The 9,487-nt window shown below is 48.5% G+C and overlaps 2 protein-coding genes across 2 annotated transcripts; both read right to left on the bottom strand.

Moving 5' to 3' along the window:
• Positions 1–266: 266 nt before the first annotated feature.
• LOC131489615 (uncharacterized) lies at positions 267–2,840 on the bottom strand. Its single transcript, XM_058691623.1, has 3 exons — positions 2,739–2,840; positions 1,556–2,011; positions 267–968 (listed from the first exon to the last, which is right to left on the bottom strand). Exons 1-3 carry the CDS (start codon positions 2,838–2,840, stop codon positions 384–386), a joined length of 1,143 nt encoding a protein of 380 aa, XP_058547606.1. The 3' UTR covers positions 267–383.
• LOC131489614 (uncharacterized) lies at positions 1,072–9,259 on the bottom strand. Its single transcript, XM_058691622.1, is given in 5 exon segments — positions 1,072–1,285; positions 2,739–3,956; positions 3,959–4,266; positions 4,269–4,972; positions 9,066–9,259. Coding segments are annotated over 4 exon segments (2,268 nt in total). The 3' UTR covers positions 1,072–1,285; positions 2,739–2,894.
• Positions 9,260–9,487: the final 228 nt, after the last annotated feature.

The following is a 9,487-nucleotide window of genomic DNA, read 5'->3' as shown; positions in this document are numbered from 1 at the left end:
GGGACATAGTCACTCAAGGTGGAGGACACAGAACAAGATGGAGTCAGCTGGCGTAGGCCCGCCCTTTCATTCCCCCCCTTGTCATATAGCTTAGGGTCCCAATCTTGGGATCGGCTGCATTTATAGTGACAAGGCAAACAGAGTTTGGAGGTTTACTCAAAGTTCTGGGAAGCAAGTGTCCCTGGGGTGGCTCTGGGAGGTCTGATTAAGTATTGCCCCCAAGCTGGTGTCTATAATCTGCCAGGTCATATTTTGGGGGGCGTGGGAACTCCCAGCAGCATGAGCAATGACAAGCAGAGTTAACAGAGTTACCAATATTAGGTGGGTCAAATGTGCTGTAGCTTGAGCTTGAGCGGGTTGTGTTGGTCCCGACTGATGGCCCATCACCTGACGAAGTCCTTCCGGATCGAGGAGGGGTCCGCTGGCCGAACGTGGGTGTGATGGACCCAGGTCGCGATGCCGTCTACTTTGAGAGCGGTGGGGGTTGTCAGCACCACGATGTAGGGTCCCTTCCAGCGCGGCTCGAGGGTCTCTCGGTCGTGCCTCTTGACGTAGACCCAGTCTCCCAGCCTGTACTGATGAGGCGTCGGGGTCGGGCCAGCCTCGTAGATGGCATGGAGGCGCGGCCAAATGTCCTCGTGTGCCCTCTGGAGCCCTCTCAAGGAAAGAAAAAGTTCTTGATCTTTAAACTCAGCAATAAGTTCAGCTCGAAGGCTGGGAATAATAGGGGGTGACCTGCCAAACATGATCTCGTAGGGAGTAAAACCCAGAGTGTAAGGAGTGTTTCCAACCCGGTAAAGGGCGTACGGTAGGAGAGTCACCCAGTTCCCGCCAGTCTCCATGGTTAATTTGGTAAGGGTCTCTTTTAGGGTTCTATTCATTCTTTCTACCTGTCCTGAGCTCTGGGGCCTATAAGCACAATGTAATTTCCAGTTTGCCCCCACCGCCTTGGCTAATTCCTGTGTTACCTGTGAGATAAAACCTGGTCCATTGTCTGATCCTACCATGGCAGGAAAACCATATCTGGGTAAGATGTCGTCTAGTAGCTTCTTAGCCACCGTCTGAGCCGTTTTATGCTTGGTTGGGTATGCCTCCACCCAGCCAGAGAAGGTGTCTGTAAATACTTTCCTGGTTTGACTTCAGTGAAGTCGACTTCCCATTGGGCTCCCGGTCTGGTGCCTCTGAGCCTGGTTTCTTTTTTATTTGATGTGGCTCTCGCGTTGGTGAGTTGGCAGGTCTTGCAGGCAGATACAACTTGCTCTATTTTGGTGTCCTGTTGGTGAATCTTGATTCCGGCATGTCGGATTAAGTCTTTTAATTTTCAGGCCCCCATGTGAGTAGACTGATGCATGTGCTCTAATATTGAGACTCCGAGCCGGTCTGGCAGCACGAGCTCCTTGTTAGGTGTATACCGCCATCCCTTTATCTCCTGGGCCATGGGGAGTTTCTTAATCCACTGTAACTCCTCCTGGGAGTATTTGGGCTGGTCTGGTAAAACTGGGTCTCCCGGGTCCGGTAGTTGTATGGTCATGGTGGGGACTGAAGTAAGGGGTACTGCCTTGGCTGCCTGGTCAGCCTTTCGATTACCTCTAGCTACTGGGTTATCAGCTTTTTGGTGCCCTTGGCAGTGGATAATGGCTAGCTTGGCAGGAAGCCATAAGGCCATAAGCAGGTTAAGTATCTCCTGCTTATTTTTTATAGTCCGTCCTTCTGCCATCAGTAACCCCCTCTCCTGATAAATTGCCCCATGAATATGAGCTGCGGCAAATGCATAACGTCTGTCTGTGTAGATGTTAAGCCGTTTTCTAGCTCCCAGCATCAGCGCCTTGGTGAGGGCTATGAGCTCTGCTCGCTGGGCTGACGTTCCGGAGGGTAGAGCCTCTGCCCATATGGTGTCTGTTTCGGTGACCACCACTGCACCCGCATACCTGTGTCCGTCTCGCACAAAGCTACTGCCATCAGTGAACCAAGTAGCCTCGACATCGGGGAGGGGCCGGTCAGTCAGGTCCGTCTGGAATCCATGTACTTGTTCCAGGATTCCCGCACAGTCATGTAATGGAGCACCTAGGTCAGGGTCGGGCAGCAGGGTTGCAGGATTGAGGGCTGCACTGGGGTGGAACCGCACTCGTGGAGGGTTGAGTAGGAGGCTCTGGTAATGAGTCACACGTGTGTTGCTCATCCATCTATCAGGAGGCTGTTTCAGGACCCCTTCAATGGCGTGTGGGGTCGTGATCCAGATCTCCTGTCCTAGGGTCAGCTTGTCTGCATCCTTGACTAGGAGTGCTGTCGCCACAATAATTTTTAGGCATGGCGGCCAGCCGGTAGCCACTGGGTCTAGTTTCTTAGACAGGTAAGCCACTGGGAGGTTCCAGGGGCCTAAGGCTTGAGTTAGAACCCCTTGTGCTATTCCCTTATGTTCGTCTACAAAGAGGTGGAAGGGCTTCGTAATGTCTGGTAGGCCCAGGGCTGGGGCACTTAGGAGGGCCTTTTTTAACTGATTAAAGGCAGTTTCTTCTTTTTTCAGCCCATTTAAATGTTTTCCCCTCTTTGGTAGCTTCATATAGGGGCCTGACAATCTCAGCAAAACCTGGAACCCAGAGGTGGCAGTAGCCGGTTGATCCTAGGAATTCCCTCACTTCTCTTCAGGAGGTGGGAGTAGGGATCTTTAGGACAGTTTCTTTTCTGGCATCTGATAACCGCCACTGTCTGCCCTCCAAGATATATCCCAGGTAACTTACCCTCTCCCTGCATATCTGAGCCTTCTTCATGGATGCCCGGTAGCCTAAGGCCCCCAGGGTAGCCAGCAGGTCCTGGGTCCCTCGCTCACAGTCTTTGGCCATGTCAGCAGCAATCAGGCTGTCATCTACGTACTGTAGAAGGGTGAGGCCAGGGTGCTACCTTCTGTACTCACCCAGGTCCTCGTGTAGTGCCTCGTCGAAGAGGGTGGGTGAATTTTTGAATCCCTGAGGTAGCCATGTCCAGGTGAGTTGCCCACTGTAGCCCTCCTCCGGATCATGCCACTCGAAGGCGAACAAGGGTTGGCTCTGGGGTGCCAGCAGCAGACTGCAGAAGGCGTCCTTTAAATCTAGTATAGTATACCAGACCCTGGAGGGCGCCAAGGAGCTCAAGAGAGTATATGGGTTGGGAACAGTTGGGTGTATGTCCACGACCCTCTTATTTACTTCCCAGAGGTCTTGTACCAGTCGGTAGTCATTTGTGTGAGGCTTTTTGACCGGCAGTAGGGGGGTGTTCCAGGCAGACTGGCAAGGAACTAGTACCCCTAGGCTTCGTAGTCTCTGGATGTGTGGCTGGATCCCCTTCTGGGCCTCCTGAGACATGGGGTATTGTTTGATCCTTACTGGACTCTCTCCTGGCTTGAGCTCTACCAGGACTGGGGTCCTGTGAGTGGCTAGTCCCATCCCCCCCGTCTCTGCCCAAACCGAGGGGAATTCTTGTAGCCATCTATCTATATTATCCTCTCTCGGGAGTGCCTCCTGGTGGAGGCGGTATTCATCCTCCAGTTTCATGGTCAGTACCTGGGTGGGGTGGCCCTTGCCATCGGTGACCTGAGGCCCCCCTTGTCTGAAAGTTATCTGAGCTCCAATCTTGGTCAGTAAGTCCCGTCCTAACAGCGGGTAGGGGCATTCTGGTATTACCATAAAGGAGTGGGATACCTGGCCCATTCCCAAATCTACTGTTCTTCGGGTAGTCCATGAATACTGGCTCATACCAGTTGCCCCTTGTACCCAGGACTTCTTGCTGGCTAGTTTTCCTTGTGGGGTGCGGAGGACCGAATGTTGTGCTCCGGTGTCGACAAGGAAGGCAACAGGGGTCCCCTCCACCTTAAGAGTTACCCTGGGTTCGGGGAGAGGGTCCGAACCCCGACTCCCCTAATCACTTAGTTCATCTAGCTCTAGGACTTTTACTCGATCAGTCTTGCTTCCCTTCCCGCCGGCCCTTTTGGACAATCTCGGGCCCAATGCCCTATCTCCTTGCAGTATGCGCACTGATCCTTCTGCAGCCCCTGCTTCCCCCCCTTGATGGTTCCTTTACCTTTTCTTGCATCGTCTGCCAGCTGCTGGAGACAGCGGTCTCGTTCCTCAGAGGAGTCAGCAGTGGTAGCTAGTAGTATTCTGGTCAGGTCTCGAGTCTGCTTACTGCTGGCAGCTGCCATGGCGCGAGCCTGCTTGTCCTCGTGAGGCTCCCAGTTATTATATACCTTTTCGGCTACCACCAGTAAGTCCTGCAGACTTTTTTCTCCTAGTCTATTTTCTGTAATTTTCTCCTAATGTCTATGGCCGACTGGTTTACAAAGGCCATGATAACAGCTGCCTTGCTTTCCAGAGCCTCTGGATCCATGGGGGTATAGGTACGGAATGCCTCCATGATCCGTTCTAAAAAGGCAGCCAGAGATTCATCTTTTCCCTGTTGTATATTTCCTACCTTGGCCAAATTGGTTGGCTTTCTAGCAGCCATTCGGAGACCCCCCATTAGAGTCTGGCAGTAGAGCCGGAGCCTCTCCTTACCTTCTGCCATGTTGAAATCCCACTGGGGCCGAGTTAAGGGGAAGGAGGCATCTATCTGAGCCTGGTTGGTGGTGGGACTCCCGTCTGCACCCGGAACTAGTTTTCGGGCCCCATTGAGGATTCTTTCTCTTTCTTCAGTCGTGAACAGGACCTGCAAAAGCTGCTGGCAATCGTCCCACGTGGGCTGATGGGTAGAAAGAACAGAGTCTAATAAATCAATAAGCCCTGCCAGTTTCTTGGAAAACTTAGGATTCTGAGCTTTCCAATTGTAGAGGTCACTAGTGGCGAAAGGCCAATAGTGATGGGGCTGATTCCCCTCCGTGTCTGGGGGTCCGGTGGCTCGCAGGGGCAGAATAGTGGAGTCGGCGGTGGAGGCGGATTGCTCCCTCTGAGCCCTTTGTCTGGTAAAGGGCAGGCTTCCCACTGGAGCGTTTCCACCTCCCGCTCTGGGAACAGCGTCATTAATTCTTCTTCAGTACCCCCCTGTAAGACAGGGTAGAGGGGTGCTGAAGCCTGGATAAGACTTTTCTTCTTCTTTGTCCCCTGCAAAGCAAGAATGGGTTTTGGCTCTGGAGGGAGCGGGGCTAGGAAGGGCTTAAGCCAAGAGGGTGGGTCTTCTACAAGGTCCTGCCAAGTGATAATGTAAGGGAGCTGATCAAGATGGCCCATCTTAGGCCGAGAGATGATACTCCTGACTCGGTGGATGGTAGGGAGGTCGAAAGTCCCCTCTGGTGGCCATCCGACATTGAAAGTTGGCCACTCGCTAGAACAAAAAAACTGCCACCGACCCTTTCGGACTTCCACACTGAGGTTGTTAGCTCTTCCCCTCACATCCTTAAAGTGATCAATCATAATACTTAGAGGAGTAGTCTGAGTCTGTCCCATAACGTCCGTCCAGTAATTCCACAGAGCAAAACAGAGAAACACAAAAACAGACAAACAGAGGGCCCTTGGAAAGTCTTCCAACTCTATGGAAGCAAAACTGAAAGCTAGCTTAGACCTTTGAGGGGATTCCACGTCCCTCCAAAACCTATGAGGGGATTCCACGTCCCTCCAAAGACGACGGCCTCATGCTGACCAGCGGGAGCGACCTGCCTCGTCTCAGACCTTTGAGGGGATTCCACATCCCTCCAGAAGGGAGAATCGGAACGTCTTCCGAAACTCCCGGCCCGTGGTCCTCCTGTGCGTCCACTTAGATCGCGTCGGGCACTACCAGAATTCCAGAAAGGAGTTCACACAGAAAAGACAGAACAAACAGACAGACAGTAACCATGGCCAGTCAGGCTCTCTGGGTCGGGGGTCCCTCGGGGATCTTGGGGATCCTGGGCCGAGCCCCCAAATGTTATGCCCAGAATTCGTGATCCCCAAATACCGCCAGGGAGCCAAGTCCGATGTAGGACTAGGGAGCTAGGTCTCTTTTGGACAACTCTTTATGTGAATGAAGGAGCACATCTCCCCAAATACTGAACCCAATACCCCTTTTTGGTATAAGGAGTATAGGGAAAGCGTGTTAAAAACAATGATGGATACCATCCATATCAACCATTCTGGATTCACTCTACATTTCTGTAATGAATAATTTGAATACATACTTTTGGACTTTTAAAAGATCTTACATTACAACAGACATTGCCGTATGTCTTCCCCTAGGAATACCTAGTGGTGACAAGAAAGGGGTGCAGGATATAGTCCATTTTTCTCAATGGAGAAAAAATATCAAGGGAGCTATCTTGATCGAATAACCGAAAATCAAGAGATAAAACAATACTATAAAACATTCATAACTCTGTATGACCAGATAGAGAGAGGAGATTTTAAACCACGGAAAAATATTTTGAGCAACAGCTAACTGTCCAGTGAGTAGCAGACAGTGTTAAGAAGATCTTTATGAACATACCACCACAGCAACAATTCAGATTGCCCATCTTCGAAAACTCTAGGTACAGATCTGAGAACCCACTCGCTATCAGATTGCAACTGCTCAGCTCAGAGACTGGCAGTTGGAAAAAAGGGCATCTTACCTCATTTCATCGCCATGGCAACAGAGCTTTCATGGGGAATGCAGTTGCACGCCATCCAACTTCTGCTGTGTGGACAGGTGCGTCTCTACAGAGACAGGGGCACCATTGGAGATTAAGTGCTTTTGTTTCAAAAGTTGAACCCTGGTCTCACACATTGTCATTCTCTGTGTTGAAAATAAATTACATGTGTTATGCCCAGAATTTGTCATCTCCAAATACTGCCAGGGAGCCGAGTCCGATGGAAAAGCAAAAGAGCCTTTATTCGAGCTAGCCCGAGCTCAATCCCCTACCTGCACCGATGCAGCGGTGAGATACCAGGGAGAGAGAGCGAGTTTCAAAAGCACAAAGGTTTTATAGGGGCCTAGGGGCAGTTGGTGAGGTAATGGCTGTGGCCTCAGCCGATTGGCTGGGGAAGGGTCGTGGCCTCGGCGGATTGGCTGGGGAAGGGTCGGAGTCCTGTTAGGTCGCTGGGCGTGTTTTGATCAGGAAGTTTGAATGGGTGAGCAGGAGGTTACTCAAGGGGAGGAGGCGCGGTCTGAGGTTTCCGCGATTTTCCAGGGAAAAGGGGTCATGTCGGGGACATAGTCACTCAAGGTGGAGGATACAGAACAAGATGGAGTTGGCTGGCATAGGCCTGCCCTTTCAACATGAAGGGAAATGACCTGACCCCTCCAACACCTATTATAATCACTAGTCAAAATTTCAGGGTGAAGAGGGAAAAAGAAAATATTTTGGGAATAAAGAGAGGTCCCATGTTTTAATTTAAAACACAATCCATACCCATTTCTACCAACCTGAGTCCAAGGACATCTCTAGAATGAAGTTTAAAATTTGTCCCAGATGAAATATTAAAATTATCATTATATCTTAAAGTAATTTAGTCAGGTTATAGACCCATTAATTATAAACACAATTTGATGTAGAATAATTACATAGAAGCCATATTTATGTTCTTAGCAAAGGTGTGGGACAAGGAGTTTACCTTTAGCTCTTCACTGAAACACACATGCCTGCGTTTTTGATAAAAAACTAACAGCTATATTAATTACATGTTTTTCCTCTACCAAATTAGTCTAGAAGTTTAGAATCAGGGGTGGTACATATAGAAAAAGGCATAAAATGAAAAATAGTAATTAAAATAATATTTACATTAAGAAGATATAATAAAAAGAAAAATGTCAACTAAAACTAAGGTAAAATTTTCTTGTGTCAATATGGGAGAGGTGAACAGAAATGTTATCGTGTTCTTTTTGAATAGTAGAATCAGACTTCTATTAATTTTATATGTTCTAAATCTTAAGATTTTCTACTCTGCCATTGTATGTATGTTTTAATCAGAAAAACAATAGGAAAGGTATTAAATTAATATACATTTTATAAAGGTATAAAATGAAGTAATAAAGATATGTCTTTACATTGCAAAAAAAGAAAAAAAAATGTCCAGGGCTTTGAGCTGAGATGCAAGGAGGACCCAGACTTGGCAGGATCCCCCTCTGTCTGCATGTACTACCTGGCCTAGACATGAACCCAGAACAAGGGTGACTTTCAGGATTCCAACAGGGCACAATTCTCCACCTTCTAGGTCACTGTTCTCTGATAAAAATTATGCAAAGCACATACATAGTTTTGCCTTTTCCAGTAAACACACTGGAAAAAGGAAAATCAAAACCAGTAAAACAGTGAAGCTAATGTGAGTAATATATTTTAATCCGATATGTCCAAAATGTTAAGATTTCCACTGTGACACATGAAATGTGACCACATTTCAAGGGCTCGAGAGCCTCTCAGAGCTGGTTGCTACCGTAGAGGAGAGTGTAGATAGAGATCATTCATAGCACAGCAATAGAGTGGACGGTACTGTTCAGGATCTCCTAGGCTATACTTTAGGAACATAATGAAATAATCCATTTGTCAGACTGAGTCCTGAGAATCGCATCTCTGCCTGGAATCTCCAGACCCAGTCAGTGTGTGACAAAACCACATCCCTGTTGCCAGGCATGGATTGGATGGTAGGCACTCAGTAAAGGTTTAATCATCTAAATTCTCCATCTTGCTATCTCCTTAGCCATCTTCTTTAAAATGTGAGAAACCGGGGCTCCTGGGTGGCTCAGTCGGTTGAGCGTCCGACTTTGGCTCGGGTCACGATCTCGAGGTTCGTGAGTTCGAGCCCTGCATCGGGCTCTGGGCTGATGGCTCAGAGCCTGCAGCCTGCTTCCGATTCTGTGTCTCGCTCTCTCTCTCTGCCCCTCCCCTGTTCATGCTCTGTCTCTCTCTGTCTCAAAAATAAATAAACGTTAAAAAATGTATAAAATGTGAGAAACCAATTAATTTAATGAATGTATAGGAATAATTTAAATTAACTAAAATAATTCAGCGCTCCCCTCACCTCCCCTTGAATCCTGGCCTCCAGACTTACATTGGAGTTTCTCTCTCTCACTCACTGTATTCACACCCTCTCAATGCCTCATTAGTCCAATATTACTGTTACTTAATTCAGGTACATACTGGATTATTGTACCTGGAGAGAGTACCTTCCCGGTTCTCTGGGACACATGATATTGGCTTCTGGTGGTCCCCAATCAGGGAGAAATTGGGCCCCCAGGGGACATCTGGCAAATTCTGGATACACTTAAGGTTGTCAACAGTGGGGAAGGCACCACTGGCATTTGGCAGGTTGAGGCCGGGGATGCAGCTAAACATTTTGTAAGGCATCCTGCAGCTCCTCACAAGACTTACCTTGCGCAAAATGTCAACAGAGCCCAGTTTAAGAAACCCTGTCTTATGCCATGTCTATTAAGTCTCTTTAAGAAAAAGGAGGATTCCTCCCAATCTCTTTGAACCCAATGTTAAAGGGTCGATATCTATCTATCTATAAGGAATTAGGCACAGACCCCACTGGTGTGAATGCAATAAATATATTCTCATATTTAGATTTTTTAA

The sequence above is a fragment of the Neofelis nebulosa genome, chromosome 11 (genome assembly GCF_028018385.1).
Source record: "Neofelis nebulosa isolate mNeoNeb1 chromosome 11, mNeoNeb1.pri, whole genome shotgun sequence".
Classification (NCBI taxonomy): domain Eukaryota; kingdom Metazoa; phylum Chordata; class Mammalia; order Carnivora; family Felidae; genus Neofelis; species Neofelis nebulosa.
The sequence above is the reverse complement of the archived record's forward strand: the minus strand, read 5'-3'. Positions and strand labels throughout refer to the sequence as shown.